Source organism: Ursus americanus, chromosome 13 (assembly GCF_024610735.1).
Source record: "Ursus americanus isolate L20-20 chromosome 13, mUrsAme1.1.p, whole genome shotgun sequence".
Classification (NCBI taxonomy): Eukaryota; Metazoa; Chordata; class Mammalia; order Carnivora; family Ursidae; genus Ursus; species Ursus americanus.
Genome location: NC_142139.1, coordinates 67,209,306 through 67,225,669, shown reverse-complemented (window position 1 = coordinate 67,225,669; position 16,364 = coordinate 67,209,306). Strand labels below are relative to the sequence as shown.

Below are 16,364 nucleotides of genomic sequence, written 5' to 3'. Positions count from 1 at the left end.
TCCCTTTTAAAAGTTAAACTTCCAGGGGCGCCTGGCTGTCTCGGTCTGTTAAGTATCTGGCTCTGATTTCAGCTCGGGTCATGATCTCAGGGTCATGATCTCAGGGTCGTGAGATTGAGCCCGTGTTGAGCTCCACACTCAGTGGGAAGTCTTCTTGAGATTCTCTTTCTCCTTCCCCCCCCCTCCCCACCTCTCTCGCTTTCTCTCTCTCTCTCAAATAAATAAATCTTAAAAAAAAAAAAAAGTTAAACTTCAGTCCCATTAACAAATGCTGTTGGCTTTATCTTGATGATATATCAAATGTCTAAGCACTTCCTACCCCCTCACTATTACCACTCTGGTCCAGGCTCCACCTTCTCTTGCCTAGATTGTTTTGTGTCTCCTCTTATGTGATTGTCCTGCTTCCATCCTTGCCGACCCCCTTTTCAGAGTGTTCTACATGGTGTCCAGGGTACTCTTTTTAAAATGCTAGTTACCACTGGCTCATTCCCCTTCTCCAAATCTTTGATTGACCTCCCAGCCTTACTTAGAATAGTACCCAGTCCCCACCTGTCCTAGTCCTTACCCTTCTCTTGGAGCTTCTTAGTTCTCTTCTCCTTGCTCATGCTGTTTCAGCCACACTGGCCTTGTTCTACCTCTGTGTGCCCGGTTCATTTCCATCTCAGATCTCTGCACGTGGCTTCATGCATGTAAGGTTCTTCCCTAGATATATGCATGGCTCACTTCCTCATTTCATTCAGATGCCTGCTTGATCCCTGAACACCTCAAAACAGCAACTCCACCCTCCCACTTTATCTTGCCATGTCCCCTTAATTTTGACATTATTTCCTTTAAAGGCATATATTAACTACTTGTTACCTATACATTTCTTTAACTTTTTATTTGGCGGTGACTGTAGAGTCACATGCAGTTGTACAAAATCATATCTAAAGGGACCCAGTGTCGTCCCCACCAAGTTCCCCAGGGGGTACCATCTTGGGTAGCGGTAATACAGTGTCACAAGCAGGAAATTGACACTGATACAATCCACTGACTTTTTTTCAGATTCCACCAGTTTCACGTGCACTTATTTGTGTGTATATTTAGTTCCATGTAATTTTATCACGTGGAGACTCATGTGATCACCCTGCAGACAAGATAGAGAACAGTTTCGGAACAGGGGTCCCTCATGCTGTGCTCCCCTTTAGTAGCCATAGCTCCCTCTCTCCTCCTACCCCTCCCAGGTGTTTTATATTGTCTGTCCCTGTAATATGGGAGATGTGTGTGTGTTGTTATTCATCATTGTCTCTCTAACACCTAGAAAAGAATGCCTGTCACAACATAAGTGCCCAATATATATTTGTTAAATGTCGATCATAAAGAAGTGCTTTCTTGTGAGAAAAAAATATGTGGGAGGAAGCCTTGCTTTGTTTGAGGGCACACACAGCATATAAAATTTTTGATTTAATCATCTTTCTTCTCACATCCCACCTCTCCCTCCTGCCTCCCTTGTGCGCTGAAATGCCTCTGACTCCAGCAGTGAAATGGGTCCTCCTTCGTTGCTCAACTCCGGTTAGTTTTCTGGTGCGAGGCACTGGGGTCATGAGTGGAGGCAGACCAGCAGTAGCTGTTTCATGGGTACTGGCTTAGATCCGTGGGAGCCCAAACTCCTTGCTTACCTTTACCCTCAGTAGTTAGATTTGAATCGAAAGTAATGGCCAGCGCCACTTCTCTTCTTCATATATCCAAATGAAATTTCAGATGTCGTTCCCTAAGCAGGATATATTAGGGTCACGTTTCTTATAGCGTGTTACTCTCTTTGCAAATACATAATATTTTTGGTGTAGAACAGCCAGATTCAGGTGTCTTCTACCTCCCTTGTTTGCATGTTTCCTTTGAAGGAGTCAAGGTTGCTGAGTGTGTAGAGGGCAAAAGATCGAGGGGTGCTGTTTCACTTGACAACTTTGCAGAAGTGAGCACAGACACCGCTCCCGAAGTCAGGTCACCGGTCACTCCATGCTGTAAGAGGGGCGTTCCGTCCCCTGAGACCTCTGTACTTCGTTCTGTGCTAAAGAAACCCTCTGTTAAGCTGTTTCCTGAAGGCCTGCAGGTAAGTTTAGAGCTACTTTTCCTAAAGCAAACTGAATAAATATTCATTTTGGCTTAAAGCAATTCTTACAAATTGTTGTATGTGTCATACTGGTTTCAAAGGAGATATCTTGCCCTACATGTTGTCCCCTCCTTTCTTACTTAGAGCACTGTGCAGAGTTCCTTCCTTTCTTTCTAAACTCAGTATGAAATATAACTTGTAGAATTTAATATATGTAGACTGTATTTTATAAGAGTTTCATAGTTATTAATGTATGTTAAATTATTTCCACCTAAAAAATTTGGTCTTAGAGATAGCTTTTTAATAAGCATTTATGTTTCTCTGAACTCAGCTCATATGAGCTAAGAGTAGGTTGCTGGGAATTAGCTGGCTCTTCTTGAGTTTTTTTTTGGTTTTTGTTTGTTTGTTTTTGTTTTTTTTTTAAAGTGTGTGTGCACACGAGTTGTGGCAGGGAGGGGTAGAGGGAGACGAGGAGAGAGAATCTTAAGCAGGCTCCGTGCTCAGCACAGAGCCTGACGCGGGGCTCAATCTCACGACCCTGAGATCATAACCTGAGTTGGATGCTTAATGGACTGAGCCACCCAGGCGCCCCTTATTGAGTACTTTCTATGGACAGTTCTTGCATATATCATGTAGCAGCACTAGTACTCCAAGGAGAATATTAGCCCCATTTTAAGTAAACTTAGGCTTGAGGTTATTAAATGAACCCAGATAAATCTGATACTGAAATCCATGGCAGGGTGTAAATGCTCTGAGAGGTTGAGAGCATGGGCTCTGAAGTCCCAAGTGCCTGGTTTCAGATCCTCACTCTGAAGTTTAAGAGCTGGGCAAATTATATAACCTTTTTGTACCCTGGTTTCCTTATCTCTGAAAGGACAACATTAATAACTACCTTACAGGGTGATTTGAGCATTAACTGGGATGACAATATGAAATTAGCACCAGTGCCTGGCAAATGACAAGTAATTTTTTTTTCAGTCCACAGGCATTTAAATGTATAATCATGCCTACACATCTGTTTCTAAAGCCAAAATGAACTAGACCGCCTTCTATCTGCATGAATAGTTATGGTCAATGGTTATTTTAAATGTTTAACAGTTCTTCTGGTTAAAGAGCTGATGTGGGTCTCTATGCAGCATTGCTTGTTCATATCTTGTATTTGTTTCATCTTCTCAGACTTAGCATCTTCATGATCCATATAACCCTTACTGATTAACAGCATTACATAGCAAACATCAAGTCCTACCACTAAAATTATACGTAAACTTTTATAATTGATGATCTTTTTCCTAAGCTCTCCAGAGTTTATAGGTGTATACAGTTTGAGTTGTTTGTTAATTTTCGTGGTGGTTTTAATTAAAGATAGCCTAAAAGTTCACAAGAATTTTGTTTCCTACATTCACTGACTTTGGAAATATTGATATGGGCATTTTCCTGGTCAGGAAGATGAAATGGACTTAAGAGAGAGTTGCTCAAGGAGGTTTGTTTGGGGCAGGACAGTTGCTTAGAGAAGGTGCTGCTCCTGGAACGGGTGCACTGAGAACACGGACTGGTCTGGGGTTCAGGAAGCAGGCGATGATTTGGAGGTGACTCATGGAGCCCACAGCCTGGGCTTCCTCCTGGGTCACTCCAGTGGCCCTGCATTGAGTGTGGCCCTGTCTGGTACTCCAGGACTTGCATTGACTGCCCCCATCCCCAGCTTGCCAACTCTCTAAGCTTTTGGGGAAGTAGAGAGGGACAGATAGTAGTACCTTCTTTCCTGGTTCCTAACTCAAGAATATAGTAATGTGGACAGGAGGTTTACACACCTATAAAAGGTGTGATTCCCATAATTAAAAGACAAAACACAATTCTTATACCTATAGATAGCCTGCCTCATTTGATACCATCTGTGGTATGTGATAACTCTAGCCGCTCACATTTTCCTTGTCTTCATTTGCCAGATGAAAAATGATGGAATGAATTTAGCCTATGGATCTCTGTTCTTTAATCTTGGCCTAAAATACTATTTACTCTGTTATGGATCTCTGTTCTTTAATCTTGGCCCTAAAACACTATTTACTAAAGTAATGTTTAGGGCATCCCATTTTTCCTGTGGCTCATGTCGTTAAGCCAGAACAATTATGAAAGTAAATGTAATCTGCAACACTATATAATATCTATCCTTGGCAGACAGGGCTTCAGAGTGGCCCCTTTAGTGACCGTGCATATGCATTTATATATGTAAGATTATTCATTGATGTTTATTTTGTTTAGGAACACTGTGACAATCTCTGTGATGATGGGACTCATCCAAGCTTAATCTCAAATCTTGCAAACTGTTGCAAAGAACAAAAAGCAGGTAAGAAATTTACATTTGTTTTGAAGCCTGAGGATATAATTTTCTTCTGAAATATCTGATCTAGTATGTGGTATTTCCAATGATCTGCTAAATGCTTTGATGCTTCTCACATTACATGGGAATGAAGCATAGTTGGTTGGAATCTCTTTGGAGAGCCTCACAGTTGGTCTGTCCATTTCATCTGCCCATTTGTGCTTAATGGTAATACTTGTAAAGGAAATCGATATTCCAATTTTGTAAACTTCTAAGATATTCATGCAAAATTTACTTTAAAATCTATTATCATATTTTAGAACTACTGCTTACCTTTTCCACTTTGAATTTCTTTTTTCTACAAACTGTATTTTCTATTACACAAATAAGAGGTGAATCTAATCATGTTAGAAGATTCTAGGATATGCATTTTTAGATAAAAAATATAGCCTAATTTTTTTATCTACCCATTTATTACCTATAGAAGGTCAAGAAAATTTCAAAGTGCCAGCTTTTCTAAATATCAGGAAGAGGAAGAGAGTTACTTTTGGAGAGGATCTAAGCCCTGAGGTGTTTGATGAGTCTTTGCCAGCAAATACTCCGTTGCGTAAAGGAGGAACACCTGTCCGCAGAAAGGATTTAAGTAGTATCAGTCCCCTGCTACTTGAGCAATCACCAGTTCCTGTGCAGTTGCAGTTATCACAACCAAATTTTGATGACAAGGGGGAGAATCTTGTAAGTGTGAAAAATGTGGAACAAACTTGCTTCTATTTTCATCAGACCTCACCTGTTTTGTGTGAACAATAATTATGCTTTGAAATCATGAAATGGACTAAATGATATATCATGGTATAAATTAATGCTTTTTTCTAGATAGTTTTTTCCCCCCACCCTGTGCTCATCACGACAGGTGCACGGGGTATTAGCCATGTTCTCATAATTGCATGACTCCTTGTACATAGCATATTTCATGGACCCTAAATACCGTTGACTGTAAGATGTACCATCGTTTTATGTACCACCAAGACAAGAGGCTGGAACTTAAGCTATCACACACCATGAATTGTAGGATGTACTCAGATTTCAGAGGTGTGAAGATGTGAGAGAGCAGCAACCTTAGAACTGATACACTGTACATATAAACTTTTTTCCTCTAAGATGAATTTCTGTAGGTAGAATTATTGGATGAAAAAATAGGAATTTTTTTTACCTTTTTGATAAATATTGCTGAGTATCCAGAAAGTATACCAATTTGGACTTAAAGGCAGCATAAATGGTTTTCATTTACCACACTTGATAAACCTTGCATTTTAACCGTACTTTTTTTAATAGCTTGATAGAAAAAGATGACTTGAAAACTTTTAGTTTACAGAGGTTTGAACATTTTTCATAGGTTTATAAGCCATTTTAATTTCTTCTCTAGAGAATTGTCTGCTAATCTTTACCCATTTTTGTATTGGGACCATCATTCATTCTCACCCTTGCCTATTACACTTTGAAATAAAAATATTCCACTTTCAGCCAAGGTGGAGTAACAGAGACCTGATTTATGTTTTCACAAGAAACAACTAAGAAAAAAAAAACAAAACAGAAAATATACAAAACAGTGGTTCTCAGACATTGAACATCAGGAAGCACAGGATAGTAATCCCCAAGAGGGGGGTAACAAATGAGGCAAGCTGTACAGGAACTTACTGCCTGGGCTGGACTTCCAGGCCACAGCACAGGAAGGGTTTACCTTGGTGGAGCCTGACAGTCTCCATGAGTTGAGAAAATGGAGCTGGGGTCTGGGAAAGCAAAGGAGGCTAGAACTCATGGCAAAGGACAGAAGAGAGAGCTGCAAAGAGAGCTCTGGAGATCTGCAGGGTGTCTCACTTGAGCCTGTAGCTGAGTACTGGTCATCGTGTGCTTGTGAATAAACTGCCTGATGCCAGGGAAAGGGCTACCCAAATGGAGCAGAGGGAACAATCCCTAGATCTTACAGAGGGTCAGGAAGTGTTCCCACCAACCTGAGTGATAGAAAAACCGTATAATTCAGAGGGCATCAGATGCTTGGGAGAATATTGCCTCACTAGTAGAACAGAATTAGACTAAAAGCCTGGCAGAGCTTAAAAGCAAGCTTTGAAAGGACACAACTTTCCTCTAAGTGACTTTACTGCATTGTATAACCTAGCTCAAGAACAGCAAAACCATCCAGTCAAATAACATTAAATTCGAAATGTCTGACATTTCAATGAAAAAGTAATAGATGTGTAAGAAAAGATGCCCCCTAATTAGGACAAAAATCAGTCAATAAAAGTAGACCCAGAAATTACACATATGGTAGAATTTATAGACAAGGGCATTAAAAAAGATACTTTATCTTTCGTATGTTCAAGGAAGTGGAGGAAAGATTGAACTTGTTAAGAACATGAAAGATACAGAAAAGATCCAATTTGAACTCTGTACATTATAGCTGCTGAAAATTATAATCTTTGGGAAGAAAGATATGTTTAATGAGATTAATAGCATATTAGAAACTGCAAAAGAAAAGATTAGCAAACTTAAAGATGTAGCAATAGAAATTATTCTCCACAAAAGAGTAAAAATGACTGAACAAAAATGAGCAGTTGGTGATCCTGGGACAACTTTATTTGGCATAATATGCATGTAATTAGAGTCTCCAAAGGAGAGAACAGATCAGAACAGAAAAAATATTTGAAACATAATGGCTGAAAATTTTCCAATTTGATAAAATTATAAACTCGCAAGTCCTGAAGTTCAAATTCGCAGCACAAGAAACATGGAATAGTACGCCAAAGACACATCATTACTTAGAATCCATGATACATGGCCTGCGATGACCTAGAGGCAAAGACTGGTGACATAAAGAACAACAGACATGAGAGGCAGCAGAACTCTCATTAGAAACTGCAAGACAAAGGACAACGCAACAGCATTTGCTCGGAGCAAAAAACCAAAACAGTAACAACAAAATTTGTCAACCTAGAATTCTATATCTAGTGAAGCCATCTTTCAAAACAAAGGTGAAGGACAGGCTTTTTCAGACATCTGGAAGCTGAGAGGAATCATTGCCATAAGGGGTTAGCATTAGAAGAAATGTTAGAGGAAGTCCTTTAGTCAAAAAAAAAAAAAAAGGCTCCCGATGGAAATCTAACAGAGGAATGAAGAGCACTGAAGCTGCTAACCCACGCTGGGCAAATGTAATAGACTTTTTTATTATTATTAAACTCTAAAAGATTCTCTAAAGCAAGGATAACAATAGTGTATTTGGTTTTTAACATGTCAGTAAGTATACAACAAAAGTAACATGGCATAGAGGCTGGGAGGGGGTTTTAGGCTGTACACAAAGTGGTGTGAGTTAAACATGTATGCTGTAAACCCTAAACACTACAAAACAACAAAAATGTGTGGGATGCACTAAAGCAGGCTTAGAGGGAAATAACTGAGGCCTATATTTCAGCATAAGAAACATCTCAAATTAATGATCCCAACTTCCACTTTAAGAGACTAAAAGCAAAATAAAACCAAACAGAAGAAATTAATAAAGATAAATGCAGAAATCAATGAAGTAAAAAACAAAAATAGAGAAAAATCATTGAAATAAAAAGATTATACTTTAGAAAAATAATATGAGTAAACTTCCAATCAGACTATTCTGAGAGAAAAAGAGGAAATACTTAAATTACCAATATAAGGATGGGCCGCCTGGGTGGCTCAGTCCTTAAGCGTCTGCCTTTGGCCCAGGGCGTGATCCCGGAGTCCTGGGATCGAGCCCCACATTAGGCTCTTCCACTGGGAGCCTGCTTCTTCCTCTCCCACTCCCCCTGTTTGCGTTCCCTCTCTCACTGGCTGCCTCTCTCTCTATCAAATAAATAAATAAATAATCTTAAAAAAAAAAATTACCAGGGGTGCCTGGGTAGCGCAGTCGTTAAGCGTCTGCCTTTGGCTCAGAGCGTGATCCCAGTGATCTGGGATCGAGCCCCGCATCAGGCTCCTCTGCTGGGGGCCTGCTTCTTCCTCTCCCACTCCCCCTGCTTGTGTTACCTCTCTCACTGGCTGTCTCTCTGTCAAATAAATAAATAAAATCTTTAAAAAAAAAAATTACCAATATAAGGAATGATATGTGACTTGACCACATGTTCTAACAGGTTTTAGAAGGATAATACAGATAAAAAGATAATAAGGGGCTATTATAGAAAAAAAAAAACTTAATGCCAATAAATCCAACAACATAGATAAAGTAGACACATTCCTTGAAAAATACAACCAAATCTCACACTAGAAGATATAATTTACCTCATTAGCCCTATATCAATTGAAGAAATTTAAGTGGTAGTTAAAACCTTCCCACAAAGAAAACTGCATGTCCAGATGATTTTGCTAATGAATTCTACTAAACACTTAAGGAAGACTTAATTTTATGTATACTCTTCCAAACAAATTGAGGTGAGAGTAATTCCCAGTTCATCAATGTCAGCATTAACCTGATACCATAATCAGACATTATAAGAAAACTTATCACTTCGTGAGCATAATACATAAAAAGGTACTACATCATGACCAAGTGAGATTTAACCCAGAGATGCCAAGTTGGTTTAATATCTGAAAAACATTCTATAATTCACCATATTAACAAATCAAGAAAAACCATAGGGTCATTTCTGAGAAGAACTCTGAGCAAACTGGTAATTAAAGAAAATTTCTTCAAACTGACAGGTTTTATTTATGAAAATCCAACAGTTACTATCATACTGATAATTGTGTGGGAAAGAAAAGATTTGACATCTGCATTTATATTGCCATTTTCCCTGAAGTTTCCCTGAATAATATTGAAATGTTAGATTGTGTTTATTAATGGAATGTCCCATTTACTTTAGAATTAGGACATGTGATTATAAGTAAACCAAAGAGTAATTTATTAGTAGATCTTTATGGCTACTTCCATTTAATATTTTATTTGTTGGACTGTAGTTAGTAAACATAGTTTCATTAAAGATTGGTAAAGATTATAAAATATTTTTATATTTAGTATTGTTTTGCTTTGACTTTTTTTCTTAATCTTTTATTGATTTTCCATCTCTATGCTTACTACAGTTCCACTTAGAAAAAGAAATCCTTATTTATTTTCTATTGGGTACATTACATGTCCACTGAATTTAAGGATGTCTAATTTCTACTCTTGTTTTTCTTTGTTTAGGAAAATATAGAACCTCTTCAGGTGTCATTTGCAGTTCTGAGTCCTCTAAGTAAGTCTTCGGTCTCTGGGACTCTTTCAGGTAGTAACTTTTATTTATCTTAAAATCAGATAAATGTCATTTTCCATATGTGTATATATGAAACTCACTCTTAATTTCCTTTTAAAATTTTATTATAACAATGTGTGCTTGGTCTAAAAAAATATATGTAGTATAGAAAAGCTTATAAGAAATCTCTTGGGGGGCGCCTGGGTGGCACAGCGGTTAAGCGTCTGCCTTCGGCTCAGGGCGTGATCCCGGCGTTATGGGATCGAGCCCCACATCAGGCTCCTCCGCTATGAGCCTGCTTCTTCCTCTCCCACTCCCCCTGCTTGTGTTCCCTCTCTCGCTGGCTGTCTCTATCTCTATCAAATAAATAAATAAATAAAATCTTTTAAAAAAAAAGAAATCTCTTGGGGAACCTGGGTGGCTCAGTTGGTTAAGCGTCTGACTCTTGATTTCAGCTTAGGTCATGATCTAAGGGTTGTGAGATCAAGCCCTGTGCATGGCCCCACACTCAGCAGGGAGTTGGAGCCTGCTTGAGATTCTCTCCCTCTCCTTCTGCTCTTCCACATGCTTGTGTGCTCTCTCTCTAAAATAAATGTCATTAAAAAAAAAAAGGAATCTCTTGTCCATCCAGGTCTCACACCTTGTAATCACCCACAGTTAACTTCCATAGATGGTATCCCCATTTTTCAAGTCCTTGCAGACAGTGGAGTTGCCCTCTCAACAGTAATCTCCTCATGACAGTTGGCACAACTGAACAATGTGGATCACAAGGGTCATTTTTCAGGGTCTGGAATTGTTCACCAACATTAAGTTGGCCTGTTGGGCACTTGCACATTTCGAGTCCCTGGCTTCTTTGTGATCATATCAATGCAAGCCAGGACTTGGATGACAAATGTCATGGGGACCATTATTCATGTCTCTCCCCTGACAGAAATCCCTTAGTGGCTTCTTTTTGGCTGGAAGACACAAACCAGATTCACTGGTATAGAATCCAAGACCTGGAGTGTGAAGTTAGAGCTAAACCTGGAAGTGTAGTCTGTCACGTTCCAAAGCCCATGCTCTTTTGCACACTGTACTGCCTTTCATTTACACCATTAAAAGTGATCAAATGAAAAATTTACCTGAATTTTGTAAGTTATAAAAATTATTTTCATGATCATTCTAATGCCCTTTATTGCAATTTCATTGTACAAAATGTAGCTTGGAATAAATGGACATGAGTGAAAATATGGTATTTACTGTAATGTGATTTCATCTGTTATCTTAGCGTTATATGGTATGCATTCTCCATGGAAAGTGGTGAAAGTTTCTGAGTATTCAGTAAACTTAAAGTTTTAAAACATGTTTTTGAATCTCAAAATTTATCTTGGTAATTATTTATGTTTAGATATTATATTATGCTAAAAGCAAAGGTGCATATCCAAAACATTATCCAGTATATCTGAAAAATGATGGCTCTTAAAACTTTTTGTTAGCTACCCTAATTTTGCTTGTGTCTTCTTCAGGCACTGATGACTTTAGCTCTTCAAAAAACCATGAGAAAATAGTTTCCCATAAAGTTGGTAGAATAACACGGGCCTCTAACAGAAGAAGTGTAAGTGTTTGTATTTGGCATAATGTATTTGTTTTTAAATCTTGCTATAGATTTTTTCTTGTTTTTATGATCCCATGAATATGGGTAAAATCTTGATTTGATTAAAGTCATTGAGAGCAAATACCTTACCTACATAGCATGTATATAACCCATGGTAATGCTCTTTTTCTGATTTGATTTTAATTCTGTTAGTTGGAAGAAAAATACAATAAAACAAGGTGCTTTCAGAGTTTGTGTTAATGTAGAAGGTAATCTGTTTGGAACATTTATTTGGGATATATGTGGTTTTGTGAATTTTATTGAGGTACACAATGGAAAAGAGTAGCGTGTAACTAACAGAGCCAGAAACTGGCATAATTATAACTTTTTACAAAAATATTTCATTTTCCATTTTTTTTTAAACACTGGGTTTTAACTATGTTCAGTAGGAACATATCTCCCATTGAATGTCTTTTCCTATGTCATTAAATTAGATAAAATTGGATCTTTGTCTAAATTCATAAATATATAATATACCATTATGGGGCTTTTAGCTGATATTGTTGGGTGATAAACCCAGAATTCACATTTAGGTAATCTAAGTGCATGTTTCTTCCCCCCCATAACTCAACAGCAGTTAGCTGCTAAATTGTAGATGCTTAGTAAATATTTGATTAAGAAATAAATCAACTAATTTTAAACTTTTTTTTCTTCCTTAAAATAATGGACAGAGTGCATATGCTTCTGGGTCTATGTTTAATAAGATCAGAAATTGGTAATTACTCTTCTCCCCCATTCGAGTTTAAGATGGTTAAAATACTTCTAATGGAACTTGTGAATTAAAAGGAACTGGGATAGAAAATGTAGCAGCAGTGTGGGAAGGAAAATAAATGTGAGAAACATACATCAAAATGAATTTGCTTGTGTTTTATGGTGTCCCTCCTTTAAATTTTCTTTATAGCAATTGATCACTTTCGCAGAAGAGAATGTTTGCAACTTACTTAATACAGAAGCCCAGCCTTGTAAAGAAAAGAAAATTAATAGGAGGAAATCTCAGGAAAGGAAGCGCACAGGAAGAGTGCTTCCTAAAAAGAATCAGGTAAGTGTGTCTTTAAAGATGTAATAAGAGTAGAAGTGGTACCTTTCTTTGTTGTATGATCAGGAAAGCATGGAAACAAAAATTTTCCAGTTAACATTAGACCTAGATCATAGAATAGAAAGGGCCAGAGGCAATTATATACTCAGCTATAATTACCCGAGGACCGTTTTTGTATCTTCTTCATTGTGTTACTTACATTCAGCATAGTAAAACGTCAGCACTCAACTGTTAAATTAAATTGATTCTTACCTTTGAATCTAATCGAACCCCACCCTATGAGAGGACTCCTCTAATTTCTTAGGCAAAGATGAGGTGCCATCTACCACTTGTTTGACTCCATTTCAGCCAGTGGCTGGATCTCTTCCCATATTTAAGGAAGAATTTAGAAACTGGCTCTTCATCTTCTTCAACACTTCAAGGCCTGTGCTGGCTCAGGTGACTTCACGATCTCTTTATGGGTAGCTGATCTAGCACCTTAACTCAGTCACCGGACCCCTGACACTGCACTGACCCAGACCTTCCTCTGCCATTCCCCACAGCTTGTTGCTACCAAGACCTTCCCGCTTTTAACAGTACACACGTCTGTGTCCCATTCTCTGACCCCAGCTGCCTCTCCAGCCAGCGTTCTCACTCCCTCACTTACCTCTTCCAGTACTAACGATCTTCCAGCTCCTCTGCGTACCCTCCAGCATTCAGATAATCCCGTCGTTTCCTGCGTTTCCTCGTTCACCCAAAACTGCATGAGCTGTGTCACCAACTCTTGTCAGTAATGTCCATCCTGCATCCCTGTCATTCCACTTCACCTCTCGATTAATCCACCACTGTCCCCTCTCCCATCTAACATTGCTCCTGGAGAGAATCACACAGGTGTTCCTATGGTGGAAACATAGCTTCAGATACTATCTGAAGTCTGGTCTCACTTTCTACCTCTTCACTTGAATTATTTTTCCAATTATTTTTCCAACTCCAACTGATGTTGAGTAACTTAGTGACTAAAGTCTACCGCAGCCTGAGGTCTTGCCTCAGCAGCTTTTGACATAACAGAGAACACCCTTTACAGTCTCTGTTAAAGGTTTATTTGTTTTCTACCCACCCTTAATTTGTATTACCCAGAGTTCTACTCTTTGCCTTTCTAAATTGTGTTCATTCTGGGTGATGTTATAGGCAGCATGGTTGATGTGTCCCAAATCTTTCTGATCTATAAACATAATGGCCCAGTAGACTTCTCTTCTTAAACCATCCTACAAGCACCTCAGATATCAACTTTTCCAAAACTAAACTCATCAATTTTACCCGAACACCCCCTCCCCCCAAAACAGTCAGTAAACTTCCATCATGTTCCATGAAACAAAAACTGGCTTAAACATGGCCCGAACATCTGCAAGTCAGCAAAGCCAGAAGAAACCAGACATTTTCCTGGTTCGGTCCCTCTTATAGATCACACGCTTTTGAAAGATCCCCTTGCTGAAAAAAAATACACGAGTTCATTTTTATTCACTTTATTATTGCATCAGAAATTGGTTTTCTTCAGACTCTTTAAAAAACACTGCTACAAAGAATATACACATACTTTTTGACATAAAATCAATAGCCAGAAAGTTCAAGGAGGATTGAACATTAAGGTTTGTTTCAACCCCTCCCAGGACCCCATGGAATGAAAATAATTGATATAATAAGAAGACTAGACTCAGAATAGCAATGAGAAGAGGTAGGAAGGGAGGAGGGATATTAAGCAACAGACGACAGCCTTCAGTGAATCTCTGCTAGACAAAGTGGATGAGGGCACATTGACAGATGAAAGAGGTAGATTTACAGCCCAGAGTATGCTCAGATGGAGTCAGAGAGACGTTGGGAGCCAGCCTGCACATTACGATCCCAGGAGACACTGGGCCCAGTATTGGCAGGTCCAGTGGAAGGTGAGAGTGGGAAGTGGTAATGGGAAACAGAATAACTGAGGTTTTGTACATGAGACCATTTGTGCCAGTTGGCACCCCACCCCCTCTCCTGCCATGTTCTCCCATCTCAGAACAGATGTTGTCATGTAGGTAAAAGCCCTTATTCTGGCATTTGGAAAGTCCCATAGTCTTGACAGCCTGCTCTCGCCCCAAAGCAAAACCTACAGCTGAGACTCCCCATTCTGCCCTGCCCCACCCTGCCAGTAGTATTTCCCTGCAGAAAAGAGACTGAGCTGGAAAGCAGAGGAAACTCTCAGACCAATTTATCCAATCTTTTCTTATGTAAAAATCAGACAACTGAGTAGAAACCAGAGTTGAAAGATCAATATTTAAAAGTTGAAAAGCTGACCCCAGAAAGAGAGATCATCCTGGGGATGGAAGGAAACTTTATTAAAAAAAAAACCAAAACTGACATACTTGGATTTAAGAAAATATTATCTGCATAAAACTGAGAAGAGGATGCTATAAAAAAGGAGCAGAGGAAGAAATATTCATAAATATGTAAAATTTAGTAGTTGGACTAGAGAATAAAGGGAAGTCTTCCAGAAGGTAGAACAAAAGAGAAACAGGCTAGTAATAAGAGACATGAAATCTGCATGTAGGAGACTACGTAGGGGCCTCAGAACAAGAAGATGGAATGAGAAATTGTCAAAAGAAGGGCATTTCCAACAGTGGAAGAAAGGAGTCTTCAGGTTATAAGGGCCTACGGAATGCCTAGTACAATTAAATTAAAAAAAGGCCAGGACTTCAGCCTGTCAGTATGAAATTGAACAATAAGGATAACAAGAAAAGTGGACTTTTCCTCCCAGGAAACAAGAATCTGAGTAGTATCAAGTTTACCAGCATTCTGAATGCTGAAAGGTAATTGAACAGGACCTTTAAAGTTTTGAACGAAACTTGATTTCAGCCCAATTCTCTGTACCTAGTCAAATTCAATTAAGTGTAAAAGGAAAAATAAATACATTTAGACACTCAAGGACTCTGAAAGTTTTTCTTTGGATATTACTGGAGGAGATACTCTAGCAAACTGAGGAAGTAAGCCTAAGGATTCAGAACACAGTGGATCTAATAATACGGGAGAGCAGTGGAAGATCTCTGAACATGGTTGTTCATCCAGCCTAGAGGAGCAACCAGTTGCAATTTGAGCAAGAGGAGAGGGTGCTCAGGATATGGTCTCTGGAGAGAAAAACAAAAAGACTTATGACTGAGAAAGTGGAAGGTGTGTCATATAAGAAAAAAAGAAAGGTAATTATACACCTATACCATTTCAAATAAAAGTCCGTGTATAAAAGTTTGGAGTAAATATGAAGCAAACGTTAGTGTGATTTCAAGCAATAAAGGAATGTAAGGAAAAGTATGTTTTCTAGTGCTAAGAGTCATCTACAGGGGGCGCCAGAGGAAAGGAATATGAGCTTTGTCCTCGGCGGAGCAATGAAAAATGTTTACACAGTCATAATGTAAATGCTATTTGTTTTCAACTAAGGGCAAAGCCTTAAGAACTTGACTGTTGTGCAAGACGGTCTAAATGTAGCTACTGGTAGAAAGTGAAAAACGGGTAGAAAAGATGTCAGTGAGGGTGTTAGCATTCAGTATAAGGGCTTAACAGTGCACATTCTGCAGCCAGACAACCTGGGTTCTAAATTCTGGCTTGACCACTTCCTACCGATGGAATGGAAGGCAAGATTCTTGATTTCTCTATTGATTCTAAAATAAAAGTAATAATGGTACTTAATTTATAAGCTTGTTGTGTGCATTAAATGAGTTAATACTTATAAAATGCTTAGAACAATGTCTGGCCATAGCAAGCACTATGGCTGTCATTATGATTATCTTACGGATTAGGGATTCAAGATACATTTTGAAAGTTGATGAAAAGAAATAAATTTACCTTTTGACCCAGCAATCTCATTTCTAGGAATCTGTCTCAGATCCAGTGACAAAAATGCAAAAAGATGTAGAACAAAGTAATTTTTTGCAGTATCCTTTGTAATACAAAAAAACTGAAACACTAAATGTCCGTCAGTATGAGACTGGTTGAATAAACTATGGTGTGTTGACAAAGTATTTTGCAGCTGTAAAAATAGTGAA

The 16,364-nt window shown here is 38.6% G+C and overlaps 1 protein-coding gene across 2 annotated transcripts in view; it reads left to right on the top strand.

Moving 5' to 3' along the window:
* CDCA2 (cell division cycle associated 2) overlaps nt 1–16,364 on the top strand; it is a 50,148-nt gene that overhangs the window by 20,418 nt on the left and 13,366 nt on the right. Inside the window, exons 8-13 of one of the 2 annotated variants that reach the window (XM_045774115.2) lie at nt 1,881–2,089; nt 4,346–4,430; nt 4,888–5,138; nt 9,604–9,652; nt 11,155–11,243; nt 12,184–12,321. In XM_045774115.2, the coding sequence (XP_045630071.2) occupies nt 1,881–2,089; nt 4,346–4,430; nt 4,888–5,138; nt 9,604–9,652; nt 11,155–11,243; nt 12,184–12,321 (821 nt within the window). Of the gene's footprint in view, nt 1–1,880; nt 2,090–4,345; nt 4,431–4,887; nt 5,139–9,603; nt 9,683–11,154; nt 11,244–12,183; nt 12,322–16,364 lie in introns of both variants that reach the window. The other variant, XM_045774114.2, reaches the window with a different exon arrangement.